General features: G+C 49.6%; 1 protein-coding gene across 4 annotated transcripts in view; it reads left to right on the forward strand.

The window, feature by feature from the left end:
* The window catches only part of UCK2 (uridine-cytidine kinase 2), a 44,648-nt gene extending 29,989 nt beyond the window's left edge, over positions 1-14,659 (forward strand). For 3 of the 4 annotated variants that reach the window (XM_050963348.1, XM_050963347.1, XM_050963346.1), the window contains 3 exons: positions 7,846-7,943; positions 10,893-10,941; positions 11,618-14,659. In XM_050963348.1, coding sequence (XP_050819305.1) covers positions 7,846-7,943; positions 10,893-10,941; positions 11,618-11,757 — 287 coding nt within the window. In that variant the 3' untranslated portion in view covers positions 11,758-14,659. The remainder of the gene's footprint in view (positions 1-7,845; positions 7,944-10,892; positions 10,942-11,617) is intronic. The other variant, XM_050963349.1, reaches the window with a different exon arrangement.
* The last annotated feature ends 9,399 nt before the right edge of the window (positions 14,660-24,058 follow it).

Here is a 24,058-nt window from a genome sequence, read left to right on the forward strand (position 1 = left end):
TGACCCGTGCAGTACCACTCAAGAGCCCTGGCAACACCAGAACCTGGCTCCAAGCACATGCAGCACAACATTACATGGGGTTGCAGTACTGTGTGTGTGGTGGGCTACTCCTACTGCAGTCAGCCCTCTTTGCTCTTAGCCTTCTTGCTTAGTATCGACAGTCTAGGCTGACTCTGGATGGGTTACATAAGAACAACTAGACTCTGTCAGACCAATGATCCATCTAGCCCAGTATCCTGTCTTCCAGCAGTGGCCTGTTTCAGAGGGAAAGAACAGAACAGGGCAATATTTGACTGATCCATTCCAAGCTTCTGGCAGTCAGAGGCTAAGGATACCCAGAGCATCACATTACATCCCTAATCATCTTGGCTAATAACCATTGATGGATCATATCCTCCAGGAACTTCTCTAGTTCTTTTTTTGAACCCAGTTATGCTTCACCACATCCCATGGCAATGAGTTCTACAGGTTGACTGTACATTGTTTGAAGATGTATTTCCTTATGATTATCTAAACCTGCTACCTGTCAACATCAGGTGACCCCTGGTTCTTGTGTAATGTGAAGGGGTAAATAACACTTCCTTATTCATTTCTTCACACCACTCATGATTTTGTAGTCCTCTATAATATCCCCCCTTAGTTGTCTCTTTTCCAAGCTGAACAGTCCTAGTCTTTTTAATCTGTCCTCATATGGAAACTGTTCCATGCCCTTAATCATTTCTGTTGCCTTCTCTGTACCTTTTCCAATTCATCTTTTTTTGGGATGGGCAACCAGAACTGCATGCAGTATTCAAAGTATAGGCGTACCAGAGATCAATAGTGTCATTATGATATTTACAGTCTTATCTATCCCTTTGCTCATGGTTCCTAATATTTGGTTAGCTTTTTTGACTGCTGTTGAGTACTGAGTGGATGCTTTCAAAGAACTATCCACAATGACTCCAAGATCTTTCTTGGGTGGTAACAGCTAATTCAGATCCCAATATATTGTATGTACAGTTGGGATTATGTTTTCCAATGTGCATTTGCTTTTATCAACATTGAGTTTCATCTGCTGTTTTGTTGCCCAGTCTCTCAGTTTTGTGAGATCCCTTTGTAACTCTTCGCAGTCTGCTTTGGGCTTAAATATCTTGAGTAATTTTTGTACCGGTCTGTAAATTTTACCACCTTGCTTTTTACCCCTTTTTCCACTTCACTTATGAATATATTGAATAGCACTGGTCCCAGTAGAGATCCCTGGAGGACTCTATTTACCTCTTTCCAGTCTGAAAACTGACCATGGATTCCTATCATGTAACCAGTTACTGCTCCATGAGAGGACCTCCCCTCTCATCCCATGACTGCTTACTTTGCTTAAGAGTCTTTGGTGAGGGACCTTGTCGAAGAGGAGTTGGGATAGTTGCCTCTTCAGAAAGGGATTTCCTTCAAAGTGATTCAGACCAATGACTTGAAGAGCCGTGGAGGCACAATTCACAACGTGAACCTTATTGTACTAGGACTCTAGTCCCTTGGTATGGTTCCCCATCCTCTACCTTGGCAATGCTTGATGTAGGGCTGCTGGCCATAGGCTGTGGACGTGAGCTCTGCTTGAACTGCTCCAGAAGCTGAGCGGGGCTCTTGCACAGCTCATAGTCTTTTTGAAGGTCTTGACTGGAGCAAGCGCTCCATGTAGGAAGCAGAAGACTGGCTATCACATGTGCACTCAGCGGAGGCTGGGCATTATAGAGCAAAAAGGGACCATGGGCAGCACTGCTCTGTGGCTGGTGGTGCAGGGTGGTGGAGAGGCCTGGTTTAGTGTTAACTGCAAAACAGAAGTTGCAGGATGGCACTGGGGAAATGCAGACAAACTGGTGCTGCTGTCACACTCATTGCTTCCTGGCCACCCTGGAGAAAAGGTGTGTGTGACTGACTGACAGACAGGAAGGACCTGGGCTGAAGATGTGGTGCTGTGTATTGCATTTTGTAAGAGCTGACAGCCAGAGCCAGCTGCAGTGGGAGCTGTGTTGCAAATTTAAGGCCTTAAAACCAACTGTTTGCTAGGATGCCTCTTCACGCAGTGTAGGGAGGACTTTGACACCACAAGGTCCCCAAGAGGTTATGGGATCTCATCTACTGGCAAATGCTCGTCGAGTTTTTTGGGTTTTTTTGATCCACCTAAGGGATTTAAAGACACACCTTTTTAATAGATGTCTTTAAATCCCCTGTGCTTAGAAGCTTGTGTCAGTCATGATTGCCCAGAGGGAATGGAAATTGAAAATGCCCACAAACAATATTTTTAAATAGTTTTGTCTTAATGGACTACATTTTGTTTGTAAAATTCATTTTGTGCAAACTGTGAAATTGAACACTGTCATTCATGCTGTCACGAGTTTTCTAAAGATGTGCTTTACACAGGGCCCTATGTGTGCAGCCTTGGAAATCTCAGCCGAGGTGTCTGAGTATCGGGGGGTGAAAGTAAGTTAAAGGACTTACAGGTGTCCTGGGCAGGGGGTGTGGCCTTCAAATCACCCCCGGGACTACCAGCTGGGAGTCCCTGGGCCCTTTAAATCACCCCTGGTCACTGCTACCACAGCAGAGCTCCAGGCCCTTCAAAGCACCTCCCGAGCCCTGCCGCAGCTACCCTCGGGCTCATGCAGCTGGGCTTGGGTGGCAATTTAAAGGGCCCAGGGCTCTGGCCGCTTCAGGGAGCCCCAAGCCCTTTAAATTGCCAACCTTGGGAAGCCAGTCCAGTCTGGCACAGTGTGCTGGCTCTTGCCAGTGTGCCATAACAGCCCATACCAGCTTACTTTCCCCTCTGATGAGTACAGACAAAACAGGACACTAGAGAAGAACTCCATTAAGGGACTCTAAGGAAGGCCTGCCCAGCACAAGTGGGTGTCTCGGTAGAATTCCAGAGATGTGCTTATCCTGCATCTAAGATGGGATTTCAGTGCTGGCTGAGAAAGCTAGAGCGGAGATACTCCAGGATGCCTGCCACCATCAAGCCAACGTTACTGTCTTGTCAGTAGCTAAGATGTCGTCATTGCTGATGAACGCTACTTTTTTTTACACCCATCTGTCTCCTCTCTGCCCAGCCTGCTGCTTCCACATGACTCATTCAGGGAGGTGACATTACAGTCACTGATGAGGGGGAGGGAGAACTAGCAGGTCACACGCTGTATATGGACCTTACAAAATGAGTCTCCCTTAACCAGTGGTCATGATATTGGAGATCTAGGATTTGCCATCTGTCCAGTTGCATCTCCCACCTCTGTAGATGGCCTGTGTCTCATGTCCCAAGCAAAGGTGAAATTCACCTGTATTTGGCTGACAGTACAGTGCTTTATATAGGATCACTGTAAACCTGCCTGACCACTGTGACAATCGGCTCATGTCCTGAAGCATGAGATTTGGTTACCTTTGTCTTAGCATGTGTGTTCTAGATTGGTTTTACAATTATCCAATCCCTTTCTATAATCCAGCTATAGTTCTTCCTGGTGCTAGGAACTGAGAAATTTCCCTCACCTCAACAATAGCAACTGAGGAATGACCCCCACACACACACACCCCACCACCTCAATGAAGAAACTGAGCCAGCTGATTTGGAAAGACCTCGCTGACTGCTGAGGTGGGTGTGTTAGTGGGGCTTATAGGTCTTGGCTAATGGAGCCCTGGAAGCAAGAAATCAAAGGTGATGAACAGACAGCCCCTGAAGATAACGATCCTCAAATCAGTGCTCGATTACCCTCTTGCAGCCTTGCTATAGGTAAAAGTCAGTGACTAGGAACTGTTCGTGTTCAATATCTCTCTTCTTCTCCCACCCCACCCCTGCTTCTAGAGCCCTGCAATATGGCTGGCTGGAGACCAGCAGGCCCATTGGAGAGCAGCTCCTCCCAAAAGAAAGGATTGACCACCCAAAAGCTTTCTGTGTTACCTTTCATAGGCATTGTGGAAAGCACCAGTCACAACCTTGTTTCTCTCCTTCCCTGATCAATGACCAAGCATGTACTTATCTCAACCAGTAATGGGATGTGGGGGGAGATCCAATGGTCTGTGTTTCACAGAAAGCCAGAGCTGGTGACTAATGGTCCTTTCTGGCTGTAACCTCTGAACTGCAGAAACTAGGCAGGATGATGTAGTGCAGTGGTTCCCAAACGGGGGTTTGTGAACCCTTGGAGGTTCACAAAATGTTACAGGGGGTTCTCGTGGGGGGGAGGGGAGGATTCTCTAATGGCGGACAGAGCTGTCCCTAGGGATCCCAGGCACCACAGGGCCAGCAGTCCAGAGCTCTGGGGACTTCCAAGAGCTATGCAGATCAAAGCAAGCATATCTATCACACTGAGGAGATTTAAACTTCAACACTCCTTGTAAGAAACTGAAAGGAAGATGGATTTTTTTTTTGCTGTTTTTAAAATTAAATAGGCAGCTAGTATTTCATAAATTACTAAGAACAAGTTTAAGCTTTGTGTAACATGCATCGTTTGCCTGGACTGCTCAAGACCTGAATTCTTGTGCTGGAGGAACTCCAAGTTGGCTTCTTAAATACCTTCATGCTGTTTCACATCTGATACTCCTTGATGAAATCTAGGAGCCTTGTCTTATAACAGGCTTAATCAAAATGGTACAAGCTATAAAAGTGAGATCTTGGAAGAGTGTTGCCGTTTTCATAATGTCATAATACTGTAATGATATAGTGTGTAATAAGCATGTCATAAAAACCAATTTTATACTTCCAAGATTACTGCTTTTATACTTGATCCTCAGGTAAGAGAGAGCATCCATGGAAATGTTCATTTTTTAGGAGGGGGTTCAAGAGATTTGACATTTTAGTGAAAGGCGTTTGTGGGTTGTTAAAGTTTGGGAACCACTGATGTAGTGGGATCTGGCAGCCCACTCATGAGACATTACAGTAATCGAATGTTACTGTGGGAACCATAGCCCAGAATCCTGGATTAGCACAGGCTGGAGCAGTAAATTTGGGACTTTTGGTTTTTGTAAATTGCATCATGCTCTTTCTGCTAAGAGTGGTTCTGCTGCCAGATCTCAGAACTGGCCAGCTGCTCCAGATACTACTCCTTGACTGACAGGAGACGATCAGCCCCATTACAAAGGAGTCTCCACAGGGACTCTGATGGGAGATGCATCAGGCCTGATCTTTGCCAGCCCTCCTCGTTCTTACATGTATATCAGGCTTTCTGGATGGGTGTGAATTGTACATCAGCAAAGCATATAGACCACTAGAAATAAAACAATAGCCATGGTGGCAGGTACAGTAACTCCTCACTTAGTGTAGTTATGTTCCTGAAAAATGCAACTTTAAGTGAAATGTTGTTAAACTAATCCAGTTTTCCCATAAGACTTAATGCAAATGCGGGAGGGTTAGGTTCCAAGGAAATTTTTTCTGGGCAGACAAAGAGTATTGTACTGTATTGTAGTGGGGAGGGGCCCTGGCTTACCCCACACAGGCACAGCCTGCTGCAGGCAAGGACACTAGGAAGCACCTTGTACAGCAGCAGCTTCTCCCCCCCCCCCCATAGAACAGGTGCCAGCTTTGCCAGGGGATGCTCCAGGCCCACCTTTTCCCACCACCACTCACCTCCTCTCCAGAGCATGCCACATCCCTGCTCTCCCTCACCCTCCCAGAAAGTCCTAAGTACCACTAAACAGCTGTTTGGTGGCAGGGGAAGCACTGGGAGGGAGGAGGAGGAGGCAGAGCTCTTCCACAGAATCCTACAAGCAGTGGACAGAACAGGCAGCCAGATGAGGTTATAAGGGAGCATTGCACAACTTTAAACGAGCATGTTCCCTAATGGAGCAGCGACATAACTTTGAAACGACGTTAAGCGGGAAGACGTTAAGTGAGGAGTTACTGTAAAGCCCAGTTCCTTGGGGGAGGAGCCTTGTGGAAATAGAATTGGAGCCTCCCCTGTCTTCTTGGACGCCCTCCCTACCTATCCTGAGGGTGCCTCACCTATTCAGAGTATCATGGCTGACACTGTTAAGTCTGAGGGTGCTGGACTCCCTACAGCTGTACCCTGTATGCTGAAGCACCCGGCATGTGGGGCAGAAGAACTGCCACCCAAAACAGACCCATGATCAGGCTAGTCCAGTATCCTGTCTTGGACAGTGGCCAGTGCCAGTTGTTTCAGAGGAAGGTGCAAGCACCACACAGTGCGAGTTTAAGGGATAAACTACCCTTGGAAAGTTTCTTCCTATCCCCTGTTAGCTATGGTCAGTCTATGCACTGAAGCATGAAGATCTGTCTGGCTCTGAGCAATGGTTAATCAACTCAGTTGTGTTAAAAGGGAACTGTAAAAACCCCACCGTGCATGGGGTTGTGTGACCTTCATACAGGCTTTCTCCGCCTCAGGCCAGGGAGTGCAGCGTGGAACCAGGAAAGCTAAATTCTCCCTCTTCTTGCCCATTTATTGTGTGCTGCTCAGAAAATCTATGCTGGGTTTTACGAAGCTTTTGGAGAGGGAAGAAGACAGTAGGAGCAGCCTGGAATGGGGCCGATCTGGTGTCTAGGCCAGGAGCAGATGCCAGGCTTGCCAGTCCCTGTTCCCACCCAGGATCCCATGGCATGCGAAAGGCATGTCTCAGAACTGACAGCCAAGCACAAGCAGGAAAAGAGATCATTAGAGCTGCTGGGTCAGCTCCAAACTAGCCTAGAGAGACAATGCTGCTTTGCCTCCTGACAGCACTCTGGATTTTCGCTGGGCCAGTGACTGGCTTCCTGAGGAGGCGGCTGACAATTGTCACAAAAAGCCAGCTGGCTGGTGCTGCGAGCACCCTGCTCCATGCTGCCTTGGCCTGCTGGGCGAGAAGTTCCTTCAAGCTCTTCCTGAAAAGAGCCTGGCACTGTCTGCTCTGTGGGTTTGCCCCAGCTTCAGCCATCAGTTGGCTGCACCAGGGCCAGGCCCTCATGTAGAGGGGCAAAGCCACTCTACTCCAGCGGAGCCCGACTCCTGCATAGGAGGGAGACGGAAGCTGCACTGGTGTGAATCTTTCTCTCTTGTCTTCCCTGAGGTGGTTACAGCCAATTACTGGAGTCAGCAGGAATCTCCAGTGCAGGCAAGGCCTGGCTATCTCACCACCAGGAGAAGGTGGAGACTGTCCTCTCCTGATACCTACCAGGAGTTTGTGGGGAAGGATGGGATTGGTCCAGAATGAGCCCTGGAACTCCCAAGCATCATGCAACCTTCTCTTATCACCCGCCTCCCACAAGGATAGCAAGGCAGTGGCTTGTTCATGGTGGGGAAGTGGGGTAGCTTTCACTTCTCCACTCTAGAGACTTTGGTGAGGTCACTTGTCTGGTTTGAGAGCCACCACCCTTGTGTTCCTGCCCCCCAGGTAGAACTATCCAGTTTACAATGCGAAAGCTGCTGTGGAACTGTTAGCCTTGGCTTCTGAGTCTCCCCGCCTTGGGGATCAGAGCAGGATTTAAGGATATTCACAGATCTGTGTGAGGGGCCTATGACTGGAATAACAGGGGGCTGCAGGTCAGGATTGAGGGGCATCAGCAGAGCTGTGGGGGGACCTCAGTAGTGTAGTAGCATCAGGGCTGTAGGCTGGGACTAGTGCATTGGGTGAACTCTGGAGGCAGGACTGGAATGCTGTGCACTGATAGACCTAGAAGGGGGGAACATTCACAGCCCCCTGCTCCATGTTGCCTGGCTCAGGCCTGTAATATCAGCCCCCTCTTATCAGGAGCTCTTGCAACAAATGGCATTAAACTGTGAGCCGTCTAGCCTGCCTGGGGTGTGGCCTGAAGAGTGCTGGGAAAGGAGCCTGTCTGGGAAACAGGGGCGGGGATGCTTTGGCCCATGCAATTGGCTCCTGACTGCCTTGTTTTTCTCCTCCTAGTGTTACGAGACATCAGTGAGCGAGGCCGGGACCTTGAGCAAATCTTGTCTCAGTACATTACTTTCGTCAAACCAGCCTTTGAGGAATTCTGCTTGCCAGTGAGTGAGGAAAAACAACCACCCCATGAGACGGCTGGGAGCTCCTTGACTGGGAACTCTCTTCTTGCTGGGGCCTGCCCTACCAGGCAGCAACGTCACTTTGCTCAGGGCAGCGCCAGCCTGGACACTGTGCATTCTCTCCCTGCAGGCACAGATGGCTGTATGGCAGGGCACAGAATCTGTTGCTCTCAGTGGTCACTTCCCTGTGGCTGGGATTTCTGGCTGGATGCAGCAGCAGCAGGGGACATCCCTACTTGGGGCTATGCACAAGCTGCAGCCACAGTGGCTTACAGGCTGTCGTAGGTGTGCTGGGACACACTGATTTTCCCTTCCCCCACCCCTGGGAGGCAGCTAGTACTCATGCCTTCTGGATGGCCCAAAAGGAGGGGCAGGGGACTGAGCTCTGTGCTTCAAGTCTTGGCCTGGGGTTCCCACTTCTGGCTGGCTACAAAGCCAATGAAGAGCTTGCTGGGTGCTAGCTGTAGATTCCTGGAATCAGAAGTGAAGTGACTTCAGGTGCTGCCAGTGGAGGTGGAGATGGTTTTGGCTCCCAGGGAAAGCAGAGGGAGAGCAGGGGACCTGGGAGGTGAACACAAGGAGCCCATGTTACCAGTCTGTGTGGCAGAACCTAGAGGGTTGGAACAAAAAGATCAGGGCCCCCTTGCACTAGATACTGGCCACGTGCCTAATAAGAGACAGATCCTGCCCCACAGAGCACATCTAAGCACCACAGGCCAGGACGATTTTTATCCCCTGCTTGCACATGGGGGAAGCAAGAGACTGAGATGACTTGCCCAAGGTCACAGGTCAGTCAGGGGCAGAGGTGGGAATAGAACCCAGAACTCCTGACTCAGTTGAGTGCTTTAACCATTTGACCACCCTCCTCCTTAACTGTTTCTTTCCTATTCCCAGCACTGCACTTCCTTCTCCTCAAACCAGGGTGGGAAAGGGTGGGACAGAGCCTTGCTTTGCTCTTGAGAGAGAGCTACATTAGTGGGTCCCGTGGGGTGCAAGGCCTGGCTAAGGAGGCTCTGGGACAGTCCAGGGTTGGACCCTCCTTTCCAGCTATCTGCTGTCACACACAGTCATCATTGGCTTCTGAGAGACATGGAGTGGAGCAGACCTGTCATGGGAGCCAAGTCTAGCGCCTTCCTTGATAGGGTCAGGGGAGGGTGTAGAGGCCCGGCAGGAAGGGTAGGTAGTCGACTCCAGAAAGGAGGCAAGAAGCTGTATTCTAGCCACCTTGGCACACTCCTCTACTGATCATCGATCCCCAGTAAAAGTGTCACTGCTGCCCTCATCTGATGATGGTCCTGCACGGAGAAGAGTGCGCAACAGAGATGGCAGCAACATCTCTTCTCCTCCTGCCCTGGTGAATCCTGCCTCTGACTGATCTGCACCCCCTGCCCTAAGCTCATGGGGCAGCTATTCTACTTGCATGTGGTGCGGAACAGGCAACCTGGTGTAAGCGCTGGCGATCCTGGTGCTAATCTCCTAACAAGCTCCGAGTCAGACAAGCTGGGGGGGAATCCCCATGACTGGAATCTGACAGATCCATAGCTATGTAGTGTTCTTGTAGCCATGTCAGTCCCAAGATCCTAGAGAGACAAGACGGGGGAGGTCATGTCTTTTATTGGATCATTTGATGTTGATATGAGAGAGACTTTCGAGCCACGCAGAGCTTTTCAGGTGTGGGAAAGGTAGGCAGAGTGTCACAACTAAATATCAGAGCAAACAGGTAGGTTAGCTTAAGTAGTTAGTGTACATTTATCTGTTTGCTCTTGTATGCAGCTGTTATGCTTAGAGTACTTTTTCCCAGACCTGAAGAAGAACTCTGTGTGGCTCTCAAACATCTCTCTCACTAGCAGAAGTTGGTCCAATAAACAGTATTACTTTCCCCACCTTGTCTTAGGGCTAGTCTACACTTGCAACGCTAAAGTGCTGCTGCGGCAGTGCTTTAACGTGGCTTGTGTAGTCATGGCACAGCGCTGGGAGAGAGCTCTCCCAGCTTTTTTTAAACCACCTCCACGAGGGGTGTAGCTCCCAGGGTTGGTGCACTGTCTACACTGACGCTTTACAGCACTGAAACTTGCTGCACTCAGGGGTGTTTTTTCATGCCCCTGCAGCGCTGTGAAGTGCAGTGTAGGTAAGCACTAAGAGCCAGAGCTAGACTGTAATGGGCTCTCAACTGCCATTATCTAAAGCCATGAATAAGGTAGCACTTTGTAGGGAGAGACTATTTCCACAGCCTGGCCACCGCCTCTGGGAGCCCTTGGGGGACTGTGCAGGGCAGATCCTGCAGCAGCGAGAACTCTTAGATGCTTGGCCTGATGCTCTAGTTTTGTTGCTGACTGCAGTGCAGAGTGGGTGGCTTTGCTGTGCTCCAGGCTAAATGCCAAGATGGGGATGAAGCTGTTGTTGGCATTGTGGGGAAGGAAGGGGTGAGCCAGCAAAGAGTAGGATGGTGCATCGTTAACCTTCCAGAAGGATAGTGTAAGCAACACTGAAATCCATCTAAACAAACTAGTTGGTAGCCTCTCCCCACAAACTCCCTGTGCAACTCAGTCTTGTCAACTCCTGTGACCCTTACTGCGAGTCTGGTGATCTTTGGGGGGATGTTTATCTTGAAGCACCAACTTCCGGAATCATAAGATTCTCACCTGATCACAACTTTTACTAATGAAACTTTGTTGCCTCCATGGTTGTGGAGAAAAGCATGAAAACATACTCAGAGTGTAGCCTAAAGCTCAAACAAAAGAGCTAATGGGAAAAAAAGCCAGAATATGTTTTTAATGCCCCATGGAGGAGTGGCTGGTTCATTGGTTTCTGAGGCCTGACTGGGGTTGGCACTGTTACATTATGGTTTAAAATCTTCAGAGGCACAGGAGCAATGAAAATACTTCAAGGCTGGGTCAGTTACACCTCTGGTCTCTCCCTCTCTCTTCTCAGACCAAGAAGTATGCTGACGTGATCATCCCCAGGGGGGCAGATAATGAAGGTGAGTGGTGATGCTCTTCCTTAATGGATGGGGAGGCGTCATGTGGGGAAACTGACTAATGGGGCCATGGCTGCTGTTTGGCATGTGGACATTAATGACTCCTGCAGGGCTGGGGTTAGATGGGAGCCAATGTGGCTCCTAGTGAGGTGATGAGTCCTGTATTTGGCTTTCAAGGTTAGTTACGATCTGCAGACTTGGTTGGAGGAGGTGTTTTCCCATGGGAAACGCTTAGGTGCTCCCTGTCGCTGCATGGGTGGGCTGGCAGGCTGCAGCTTACTGTGTGAGTCTGAGTACAAGAGGCAGTACCTCAGAGTAGCATGTCTCCTGCAGTGTGCACTCCTTCTGGAGTGAGACGTTAAGGCAAAGGTGGCTTAGTATGTCTAAAGCACATATACTCGGATAGTCCCAGTAGAGAGGCAAAGCCAGCTCCTCAGCTGCTGTGAATCAGTGTCACTTCACTGACTTGTGTGGCTAGGACGAGACGCCGTCTGCATGTGGGAAGCATCACTCAGTGATTTGGCTGGCGTCACTGTTCCCTGCAGTGCTGACAGCCTGGCACTCCCGGGCATGTGCCCCACTGCATTGCAAAGGGAGCTGAGAGTGGCCACCTTCCTGTAGCTTGGGACTTGTTTACACTGTACAATCCTAACCCCAGCTCTGTTTCCCCCACATCCAGTAGCCATAAACCTGATCGTGCAGCACATCCAGGACATTCTGAACGGAGGACACAGCAAACGCCAGATCAACAGTTGTCTGAATGGCTACACGACTCCGTGCCAGAGGCAGCCTTCTGAGTCAAGTAGCCGGCCACACTGACCCCAGATATTGGGGTGAGGTTGGGGGTGGTTGGGCTCTGCTGCAGCTGATCTGTCCGTACTGTGTCCAATCACACCCCCACCTCTATTTAAGAAACCAGATGGAGACACATGCCTTTAATTTTGTATCTTGGAAATGAGAGAGGAGCATCTGGATTCCCAGATGCCGCTGGAGATGCCTACCGCTGGCTTCGCTCAGTAACCATTCCAGCACGGAACCAGCTATCAATACAGAATCGCTCTATTTTTGTGTAAAAAGAACAATGTAAAACTACTTGCCATAAGGTATTTGCCAGGCTTGGTATTGCTGAGGGCAGCTGGGACGGGGCAGGGACACAAGGGTGCTTCTGGTGTGGGGAACTGGCAAGTCTGTGTGGGCGGGGGGGACTGCACCAAAGGCTTCAAACTAGGTGACCAAGTGGCTTATGAGCGAGAAGTAGCCAGCCCATGGCTGGGGGGTGGGTGGAGGCTTGGTGTGGAGCATACAGTGATGCTTTTGCTGCTGGCCTGCGTGGTTTGTCACACAGCTGCTGTGCCTGTTCTGCAGGAGGGTGCTGGGTTTGGTTGATGGGGAGGAGTGGAGTTGGGGAGAACAATGGCTGAAACCTTGGCTGCTCTTTCCTACTCTGCTTTCCCTCCCCCATCTCTGCTAGCTGCTTGCCTTGCCAAGGCTCCCCCCTGCCCCTGCCTGAGTCACTCAACACTGCCCCTGTCCCACAGCTGACTTCCTGCTGGCTGTGGTTTTGGGGCTGGAGTGATTCATCACACAAAGAACTGACATGGCGGGAGCCGGGGGGGGGGGGGGGGGTTTGAAAGGATGAAATTCTGGGCTTGGCTATTAACAGCTGCTGGCCCATCAGACTCCTGCCACAGGGCTGGGTGTCAGGAGCACTTCGCGCCTGTCTGGCTAAAAGTGTCTGGGGACTCTCCCCAGCTTTCTGGAGTTTGGTAGAGGGGAGGCCTGGGGCCATGAGTGGAGCAATATGATAGACATGAGTGTGCTGTAGCAGACCCATTGGCCAGCTGCTGAAATAGCAAGAGCGCCAGGTGAGAGCTGGGGGAGGAGGGTGGCGCGGGTGAGAATGTGCATGCTGTCTGAAGGGGCCTTGCTCCTCCCTGAGCGGGCTTTGAGCTGAAGCTGCTTACAGCATCCCTGAGGCTGCTCCCCAGCTGGTCTGTGGGGAGAAGAAAGGGCAATTGAGTTAGAAGCTACAGAGCAGCCCCTCCCAGTACGCCCTGCAGCGTAATGCTATGCCAGGGTGTGTCCCATGCCCAGCTGGCTGTGAAGAGCCTAGCGCTGCTGGCACTCTGGGGCCACCCTAGAGCAAGCCCCTCTGAGACTGGAACCTCTGCCCCTAGAGAAGCCTGGCCCCATGCCCAGTTTCTACTTGAAGCTTCCACGGCAAACCAGTGAGTGCCTTGGCTGGGATTTGGGCCAGAGGATAAGATTGTCTCCACACTCTCCCTGCTACCTGCTTTCTTTACTAGCCGGTGGGATCCTCTCCCCGCTGGTGCTAGGCAAAGCAACCTCTTTTCAGGGCCCTTGAATTGGCTTTGGGCCTGCTGTTTGCTCAGAGCCCCCTGTGCACATGCCATCTTTCCCCATTACTAGAGAAGCAAAGGTTTGAGCAGTCACCACTGTTGGGAGTATGGTAGAGGGCAGGTCTAGAGGGGGCCATCCTGATTGGGCTGGGATGTTAGCCCTCCAAATTACTTCAGAATTGGCTTGGTTAAGGATCTGAGCTGGATTGGACCTGGAGTGAGTTCTCTGCTCCCTGAGAAGGTGCTAAACCCACATGTGCCTGTGTTCAGACCCCAACCTGCCAGTATTGCCTTGGGAGAGAGTATCCCGAAGCACTTGCTCTTTCCACAGAGCTCTGCACAGACCAAAGCCATTACAGTTCATTCCAAGGGGCGGGTGGCTGTGACTGTGCCATGATGTGGCACAGACCATGGGACTTCAATTTAGTGCCAGTGCTGCAGCTGTCAGGCACAGCTGTACTTGAGGGGATATCACTGTGGTGATAGAGACCCCCCCACACCCCAAGAGCCTCCATTGCGGGGAATTGGGAGCAAAGGGATGGTTCTTTATGGAGAAGGAGCAGCACTGGAAAGGGTCTCTTCTGCTCATCTTGGGTTCCCTTAAGAACTGAGGAATCCCCCAGTGCTAACCTTATCATGTCCCATTGAGCTCTGTGCTGTGGGCTCTGCCCTCAAGCCTGCTGGCGCTTTGCTCTCCTTTTCCCTGAGCAGCACCCTGGGACTGGGTGGCTTCCCTGGGGACTCAGCGTCTTTGTGAGCTGTGTTCAGTACCAGGCACCTGTGCTTTAGGGTGAGCCTTCAAAGCTCAGGCTTGTTCTTGTCCCCCTGTAGATATCTAGAGTCCTGCAAGGCTTCTGTATGGTCCTGTTCTTGGGTTAACTAATGAGGAATAACTTAGAGGCCTGGCTTCTTAGAGAAAAGAAGCTTATTATTCACCTTCTGCTGGCTTTTCTCCCATCCCTGTTCAGCTGGAGGAGAGGGAAGTCAAGGTGTGTGTGATAAGCTCTCTGAGACCACAAGGGGGAAAGGAAGGGAACAGATGCCCCAAGTCAGCACTGCCAGGGGAAAACCATTCCCTCTCTTCCTCACCTAATTGTGGGATGGGAAGCCCTTCTCCCCTCCACCCTGTCCAGAAACCCCTCCAACAAACTCTTAAGGCATGGCAGTCTCCCTACTCCTGAGACCCAGTGATGCCTGCGTTGTCCCAGAAGGGCCAGAGGCCAGCCCTTAGGTAACAAGTGTCTGGAGCCCCACAGAGGGGAGGTGGTTTCCAGGGACTGGAGGCTCAGCCTGGGTGGGGTGGCTTTCAAGACTGATGTACTGTTCTGCCCTTCCCTCTAAATAAAAAGGAAATAACTGGATACTGGTGCTTCTTGTCTCCTCTCTTAAGGTGATTGCCAGCTGGGTGCTCCAGGCTTGGGCCTGCATGACCTCTCCCAACTTTCTGCTCTGTAGGGGAGAGCCTGCCCCTATGTCCTTGGACCTCAATCCCATCTGCAGGGGCTGTTCTGTCTAAACTCTCATGCTGAAAAATCATGGCTGTGGATTGACAGCTGGCTGACTACCCAGGCGGCATTCCCTGCTGACTCACTAGAGGAGGGTGTCATTCACCCAGCTTGGAGGGTGGATTTAATCAGCAGCTGTGAAGAATCCTGCAGAATCAAAGCTTTTGGGCTTGTCTACACTGGCAATTTGCAGTGCTGCAACTTCCTTGCTCAGGGGTGTGAAAAAACACTCCCCTGAGTACAGCAAGTTTCAGCGCTGTAAAGGGCCAGTGTAGACCATGCCCCAGTACTGGGAGCTATGCCACCCATAGAGATGGGCTTGTGTGGTGTGTTTTGAGGGCTGGGAGAGCGCCGTGACCACACAAGGCACATTAAAGCACTGCCGCAGCAGCGCTTTAGCATTGCCAATGTAGACAAGCCCTTTGGGGGTTTTTTTTTTTTTTTTTTACAGCTAGAAAGAACCTTCCATGTGAAACTCTGTCCTAGTCCAGCAACTCAGCAAACTGGAGAATGGTCTGCAGCCATAGCCTAACAATGGCACTTTAAAGAGCAGATTTCCCACATGGTTTAGGGGTCCAGTCGTGAACCTGACTTGCGCACGCCACTGCAGCTTGTACAATAGCAGTAGGCCCAAAAGTATGCTCCCTGACTCAGTCCTATGGCCTGTGTTATGTGGGAGTTCAGACTAGATGACCCCAGTACCTTGCTGGCCTTGGAATTTATGTAATACTGCTCACTGCATGATACTTTAGTAACTTAAAAATTAAGTACCTGGGTATTGTAAGGCCATTTTGCCTTGGCTCCTTGGGCTATGTGGATTGGCTCTCTGTATTCCTGGCCTGTATTTTAATACACTTTCACAACCTCCATATGATGAGATTAAACTCCCCTGCCTTGGCCTTCCTCTCCAGGCAGGGATTTCCCTAGTTCCCCCCCTGTGGGGGGGAGGAGTACCCCCCAATTTCTCCAAACCCCTCCCCCAGTTACATGCATTGTTGCTAATTTAGTTGTTGGTTTGAAATTTGGGTTGAAATTGAAACAATAATACACACTTGAAAAGCAGATACAGTATATGAGAAAATACTTGTACCTGGGAAAGCATAATGGGTTTGAAAAGTATGAACGAAGACTAGCTTCCTCATACAGCTGTTATTTATGACAATGTCAACGCATTTGTTAGGCTACATTGGCCTACCTAATAATTTCAAATTATTTACAGGCAAGTCTCATTTTATGCTGGGGTTACGTTCCGCTGTCAGTGCATAAAGCAAAAAACACATATAGCCAAAATTACATTGAGTGTAAGGGTGGGAGGAATCGCCCACACTACACGAACAGTATTTAAATTGTTCTCGTGTGTGTGTGTGTGTGTGTGTGTGTTTTTTGCCAACTGCACAAAGCTGAATTCCTGCATGCTAAATGCACATATGAGACTCGCCTGTATGAACAAGGTCTGAAAGAGCTCTCCCCTGACAGCTAGTGATGAGCCAATTGGGGGGGGGAGGGGGTGGAAAGGCTTCAGGACAAGACTGTATTTACATGAACACACCTACTCTGCCCAGTTATCCAGCAGACAGAGCTGTGCTACCCAAGTGATTTGTAACTCAGCACTAGCCAAAATTGATCACTTAAGTATTTTATGTGGAGGTCATGAAATGTTCTTATTGTATGAGTAAAGGGCAGCAGAACTGTGCTTAGCCTGACTGAATGAGGGGGTCTCCTTCAGTGTTTAATTTGTGTCAGGGCTTGCAGGGCTGAGCCCCAGCACCTCTGGGCTTTGGCAGTTCATAGCCCTGGGACCTCTGGGCTTGTCACATCAGTTATGAAAGTAACTAACTTGCTTGAGCCCCGGCACCACTTTCATTACAAATTAAGCACTGGTCACCCTCAACTGAACTGCACTCACTAAGCAGGAGGTTTGGATGCCATCTCCTAGTTGAGAGAGAAGGTGGGGCACAGGTGTTTTGCTTAGTGGTGTGGCTCTGCCTAAGAGTCAGACACTATTTGACCTGCCCCTCTCTCCTGTTTAGAGAGAGCTGGTTAGGATTCATAGAAAGTCTTTTGATAAGTGGCCACGAGAGCTGACAGCAGTGATAATCAGGTCTAAGTGGTTAGACCTGCTGCAGGACAGCATTTCTGTGGATGAGACAACCCAGCCTGCACTAGCAGAGAGGTTTCGCCACAGAGCTGAAATGCCTGAGAGCTGAGTGGAATCTCAAGAGATTGACTAGCAGAGGTCACAGTGGAAGGTGACAGCAGAAGGTGACAGTGCAGGGCCATTGGGAACAGAGCAATAGAGTGAACGGTGGCACAACAAACACCACTGGCTAGAGCATTGGACTATGTTGCATTTGGAAGTACAGTAACTGCTTGAGTTTTCTGAGCTGCAATGGATGCATTATCCAGTAGATGGCGTCAGTGCAGCAATGCTGTTTCTTAATCTAGCTTTAGCTAAAAGGGAGAGGTGCTGTTTCCAACTGTATATTGCTTCCTTTCCCTCTTAGGGATTTCTACCACACCTGCCTGGTTTTGTCCTCTTTTATTTAATACAATTCATGTTATGACATGATCAGTCTCAAACAATTATTTTGAGTACTTTCAGGTTTGGAGAGGTTGGATTAATCAGTTTGTCCACTTAAATTACCTCTTTATAAACTCATATTCTAGAAGAGAGACAGTATTATTTTGGCTTTGGTAGATGCAGTGCTCCACTTTTACAGAGATTTGCAAGAACCTGCTATGTGCACTAGAATAGAAACTTGGGTGAGGTGGGGGGAGATAAAGAGGTAATCATAAAATATCAGGGTTGGAAGGGACCTCAGGAGGTCATCTAGTCCAACTCCCTGGTCAAAGCAGGACCAGTCCCCAGATGGATTTTTAACCCCAGTTCCCTAAAGAGCCCCCTTAAGGATTGAACTCACAACCCTGGGTTTAGCAGGCCAGTGCTCAAACCCCACTGAGCTATCCCTCCTCCCAGATTTGCAGGTGACACACAAATTGGGGGAGTGGGTAAATAATGAAGAGGACAGGTCACTGACACAGCATTCTAGATTACGTTGGTAAGCTGGGGACAAGCAAGCAATATGCATTTTAATACAGCTAAATGTAAGTGCGCACAGCTCGGAACAAAGAACGTAGGCCATACGTACAGGATGGGGGATTCTATCCTAGGAAACAGAGATTGTGAAAAAAGATTTAGGTTGTGGTGGTGGAGGATAATCAGCTGAACATGAGGTCCCAGTGCAATGCTGTGACCAAAAAGTCTAATGCAATCCTGAATGCATCAATGGGAATACTGAGGAGAAGAGAGGTTATTTTACCTCTGTATTTGGCACGGGCGTGACCGCTGCTGGAATACCATGGCCAGTTCTGGTGCCCAGAGTTCAAGAAGAAAGTTGATAATCTGGAGAGGGTCAGACAAGAGCCATGAGAATGATCAAAGGCTTAGAAAACATGCCTTGTAGTGATGGACTCAAGGAGCTCAATCTATTTCACTTAACAAAGCAAAGGTTAAGGAGTGACTTGATCACAGCCTATAAAAGCCTACGTCAGGAACAAATATTTAATGTCTTTTCAATCTAGCAGAACGAGGTCAAACATGATCCAATGGCTAGAAGTTGCCACTCAACAAATTCAGACTGGAAATAAAGTGCAAATGTTTTAACAGTGAGAGTAATTAATCATTGGAACAATTTATCAAGAGTTGTGATGGGGCGGGGGGTCTTCAGACAGCTCTCCTCATTTCCTTTTGCAATGAAGGACAACTATGGGCCAGAGTCTCAGTGGAGACTTCAATGGAGCTATGCTGATTTATGCAGCTGAGGATCAGACTCTACGAACAAGGCCAGGGGACATGGACTGCTTAGCTTTGAGAAGCAATACAATACTTTCTCTTCTATTGATTCTGTTTTCATTAGACAGGAAAGGCTATTTCACTTGCTTAACATTCGGAGTTCGTTTATCTGTCTATCAGGCTGTTCCAGAGCCGGAGGAGTGCTTGATCATCAGAGTGAGAAGAGCTTGACTTGTTTCCAAGTATGCCTGTGTAATGCACTGGGCAGTGTTTGCTACTGGTCCCCCTCTGCAACTGCTCCACAGCAGAGAAGAGTCTAGTACAGCAGTTGCAGGGAGAAGCTGGCACTGTAACAGCTCATACCCTTAGCCATTTCAGGCCTCAGGGTCAGCCAAGCTGTAGCCCCTTCCCTTGGAGAGGTGTCCATTTGGACACAATGGAGTTGTTTAATCTGTTAACACAAGAGATAAAGATCAGCTCAAAGGATGGTACACATAGCATAAAAAGGGGCAAGAGGAAAGATATAGACGAGCTGTTTGTAATGGCAACCAGAACAGGAGTCTTGTTTTCTAGTTTTCTACTAGTAGAGCTTCCCTTGATTACCAGAGAAATAGAGCATTAGGAATCAAATCAAGGCATGTTTAGTAGGGAGTGTTCTTAGAGCAATTATTGACCCCATCAATAATAACAGGACATCACAATTAATGGCTGACCTGTAGAGGCAGTACATGAATGTAATTCTCTGGGCTCATACATACCCCACCATGGAGGCTGCTTCAAAGAAATCAGAAGTTGTCTGCAGATGGCTCACTCAGACATGGCTTCCCTCATGAAAGCGTGGGAAAACCATGCTATCTCAAAACATACCAAGGTTCGACTGGTGAAAAGCTTCATTTTTTTTCCATAGCAACTTATGGCAGTGAATCTTTGGAAACTAAAGCTGTAACAAAGGAGATAACTGATGCCTTTGAGCTGTGATGCTGGCTCTTACAATCTATTCAGTATCTCCTGCAGGGAAAAGGTGATGAATGCTTATGTTAGAAATATAATTGGAGAGAAGTAGCCCCTGCTGTCGGAAATCAGATGCAAACTTATGTATTTTGGTCACATCAGGCATACAGAGGGAAATAGCATTGAGAAGGCTATGGAGGAAGGAATGGTGGCAGGTCATCATAGTAGGGGATGACCACTGAGGAGATAGTAGATGGTGTGTAGCATATCACTGAGCAGCTAGCTGCCAAGAATGCAAAATTAGCAATGGATCAAGAAGGCTTCCAAAATTCTTTTTTGCTATGATGTCACCTGTGTTCAGACATGAGTGAATGGATGTGCTCTTAGAGGTGGATGAGCTAGCTACAGGGAGAGATCCCAGGATCTACACACACGAGTCTGTGCTGCCTGAGCTAAAAGGCCAGTGCCATTGGGCACTGCCACCTAAGGCATCAAACCTCAGGTCATTGATTGCAGTGGGAGTCCTAAATACCTGTGAGAATCTGGGCCCAAGTTATTCTAGAGAGAAATGTAAAGAGGCCATCCTTCTGGCCTTGCACACGAGGGTTGGTTTGGGACCCCTAATGTCCTATTAGAGCAGTAGTTCTCAAACTTTTGTATTGGTGACACCTTTCACATAACAAGCCTCTGAGTGCAACCCCCTGCTTATAAATGAAAAACACCTTTCTGTATACCTAACATCACTATATATGCTGGAGGCAAAGCAGGATTTGGGGTGGAGGCCAACAGCTCATAACCCCCTGAGGGGTCCTGACCCCCAGTTTGAGAATCCCTGTATTAGAGTCTCACCTTGATAATGTCCACTAATGAAGCCAACTTGGTGCCTGGCTTTCTGTGGGAAGTAATTTGCACATTAAGCAAGAAGAATGACCTCCAAAATTGACCACCACCTGATGTGTCATAAGATGCATCACAACCATTGCCCAGGTAGGATGTGTGTCACACACAGGCAGAACCATCCCCTGAGACTGAAACACACACTGCTTTTTCTCTCATTGATAGGAACTTGTAAATCACCCACAAGATGTTGCTTCAGTGTTCAAAGATATCTTTTTCCCAACCAATCTGAGGGCCCATCACGTATTGAAACCAGCAAAACTGGCTTTCCTCTTCACCAGCTACAGGATGTATTTTAGGTGTGTGCTACTACAATGAATTGGTAAGTCACACAGCTCAAGTCAGCAGGAAACACACCCACCTTTATTTTTCTCACCAACACAAAAGTTCATCAGGAACTGAACTTATGTTCTGTGCCCAAAGCACAGCCCTACTCAATCAAGCCAGTAGCGGGGTTAGTTTTTGTTTCTCTGGGAAAGGAATTTGTAAATTAACTAATAAGTATTTTTTTATTTATTTATGGTGGCTTTGGTGTCAGCAATGTGAAGGGACCTCAGATTTCACACCATTGTGACGCATGGGCTTCTGTTGGATTTACATCCAGAGCTTCTGAAATCTTAAATTACAGTCATTTCACTAAGAAGCCAGTCTTGTTTGCTTGTCTCTCAGGGAAAGGAATTAGTAAAGCTGGTTTAAGGAACTACCTCAACTCTGCTTCCACCACCACTGGCAGCCCCAACTGTACCCAGGGCGGGTGTAACCACTAGGTGAACTAGGCGGCTGCCTAGGGTGCCAAGATTTGGGGTACCAAAAAGCAGTGCCCCCCAATTTTTTTTACACTATTGCTCCCGGCGGGGGATGGGTCGCTCGCAGCCACGTTAGCACCTACCTCTGCAGGTGTCCTCTGCAACTGCGGGCCCCGCCACCTCGCTCCGCTCCACGTCTCTGCCCGCTTGCCCCCCCACACACCAGCCCAAAGCTGCCTACTCCCCGAGCCCTCGGGCTTCCGCATTGCTCCCTAACCAGCTCCCTCCGGCTCTGGCAGTCCCAGACAGGGCCAGTGCAAGGATGTTTCACGCCCTAGGCAAAACTTCCACCTTGCACCCTCCCCCGTCCCTGAGCCCCTGCCCTGAGGCGCCCCCCGCCCGCGGCAGCTCCCCACCCTCCGCCCTGAGGCACCCCCCCAGCCCCAGCTCACCTCTGCTCCACATACGAGCACCCTGAGTACGCTGTCGCTGCTTCACTTCTGCCTCCCAGGCTTGTGGCGCCTAAGCTGATTGGCGCCGCACGCCTGGGAGGTGAGAGAAGTGAAGCAGCCACATCATGCTCAGGGAGGAGGCGTGGCAGGGGTGAGCTGGGGCAGGGAGTTCCCCTGCGTGCCGCCCCACCGTACTTGCTGCAGGCGGCGCTCCCCACGCCCCCTGCCCCAGCTCCCTCCACCTAAATACCAGCAGCGACTGGGCCACGGTCACTGCTGAAAAAAATGGTGCCTCCCAAATCCTAGTGCCGTCGGTGACCGCCTAAGTCGCCTAAATGGTTGCACCAGTCCTGGTCCCGGACCCCATGCCACTGCAGCGGCTGCTGTCCAAGGGCTGCCGGCTCCAGATCAGAGCGGGTGACATCAGCCTGCCTGCAGCTAGTCCTATTGACACAATGCAGCAGTGGGAGGGGGGGCTGGGGTGGGAGAAAGGAAGAGGAGACTGTAGCCACTGGTCCACCTGTGGGGGTGGATCATGGCCCTGCCAGAAGATACAGGGTTAAAGAGCTGCAAAAGTGTAACCGTGCTCAGCACGTGTCACCTTCCAAGGCTTCATCCCCCTCCATCCCTGCAACCCTGTGGAGCAGGTAAATAAAGCCCCATTTTGGGGGAAACTGAGGTAGAGAACAGGGACATGACTTGCCCAAGGTCACCTGGGGAGTCATTGTCGGAGTCCTGCTTTGAACACAGGAGATTGAGGTTCCTAGTTCTGTGCTGGCTCAGACCATTTGACCAGAGGCCTTCAAGCCCTGAGCGCTGCACCTGCCCACACAAGGTAGTAATCTAGGATTCAGGGGTAGCACTCTGCAAGTTTTCAGTGAAGAAACATGGCTGCCTCGAGCCCTTATGGCTACAAGGAAAATCTTCCAAAGGCAATGGGCGTCTAGCTGACACAGTTCGGTCTGCCTGAGTCTGCAGCCAGCCTGGGACAACAGCTCTAGGAAATGTGGCAGTAACTGTTAATCTGGCTCTGACAGTGTCATAATTAGACTTTTCATGTAACATGGGTGACCAGTTGCATCGTGCACAACCACTGCAAGTGTGCAAGCAATTTCAGGTAAGTGCAGCTGAACCCTGGGCAGGCTGCAGCACCCAAGAGATTTTTGTTCTCCCACTGAATGACAGCAGATGCTCCAGTAACTTTACTAGGTAGAAGTTTAGTGACCACAGTAGGGCCATATCCTCCTCATTCTCAGCATTGGGCCAACTGCTCCTCATCATCCTCCTGATTGCTTGTATTGCTAGTGATGGGAGATCTGCTGTGGATTGAGGGGTGTACATGGACCTGCCTTTGCAGGCTCAGTCCTGGCCCAGCATTCAAAATAAATTGCCCTGAGTTTCAGAAGTACTGAGAACCCTGGAGTTCCCACAGACATCGGGGGAACCGCAGGTGCTCAGTATCTCTGAAAATCAGGCCCAGAATGACACTGATGCCTCTGCCCTGGGCCAGAGCTCTCTGAGTAAGGAGCTTCAGCAGTGATTGGCATGGGGCAGAGTAAAGCAACCAGAAGGGTCATGACGGAGGCTGGAACTCTGTCCATACCTCACACCTGTGGGGAAGACAGGCCTTCAGACACCCCCTCCTGCCTGCATTGCACTTTCCAGCCCAGGAGCAAGGAACCATTTCACACCATGGCACTGAGGGGATCTGAAGCCCAGAACAGGGAAGTAACTTGCCTGAAGTCATCCAATGAGTTGGTGCCAGGGTGGAGAACAGATGCCAGATTCTGATTCTCAGCTCTGTGCTCTGATCCCCCAAACAGCCCTTTCCAGATTCAGGTGTGGGGGGCAGGAGGGACTCTAGCCCCGTGCAGGAGACCCAAGGCCATTTATTTTCATTAAATAAGTAGACTAAATAATGAAATTAATAAATTTTCAAGGCAAACGTGTATTAATTCTAACAAACAATGCCACATTATTCAGTATTCATTTTTGAAAGTTTATAATAAGTGATGCTCGGGGAGGGGAGGGGAGAGGAGGTGGGGGGGGGCGCAATGTGGAAGTTTTGCCTAGGGTGTAAAATATCCTTGCACCGGCCCTGAATGTACCACCATACACTTCCCTGGCAGGCTCTGCTACCATACATGCCCTGCCCATTCATGCACCAGCAGAATCAGCTGCAGTTGGAGGATCAACACCATGTTAATAAAAACCTGATGAGGGGCCATGAGCAAGTTAGAATTAGCCTATGAAGGTAAAAGTTAGACCCCAAGGTGCGACTACTCTTCTGCTCCACTTGTAAGTTCTGGAGTTTAGGCTTCTTCTATCAGCTAGCTCAAGATAGCTGGTTCTGTCCCCAGTTCCGCAAAAATTTCTCATGTGACCTTGAGCAAGTCACTTAGCTTCTAGTTGCCTT

The sequence above is a fragment of the Gopherus flavomarginatus genome, chromosome 7 (assembly GCF_025201925.1).
Source record: "Gopherus flavomarginatus isolate rGopFla2 chromosome 7, rGopFla2.mat.asm, whole genome shotgun sequence".
NCBI classification, from domain to species: domain Eukaryota; kingdom Metazoa; phylum Chordata; order Testudines; family Testudinidae; genus Gopherus; species Gopherus flavomarginatus.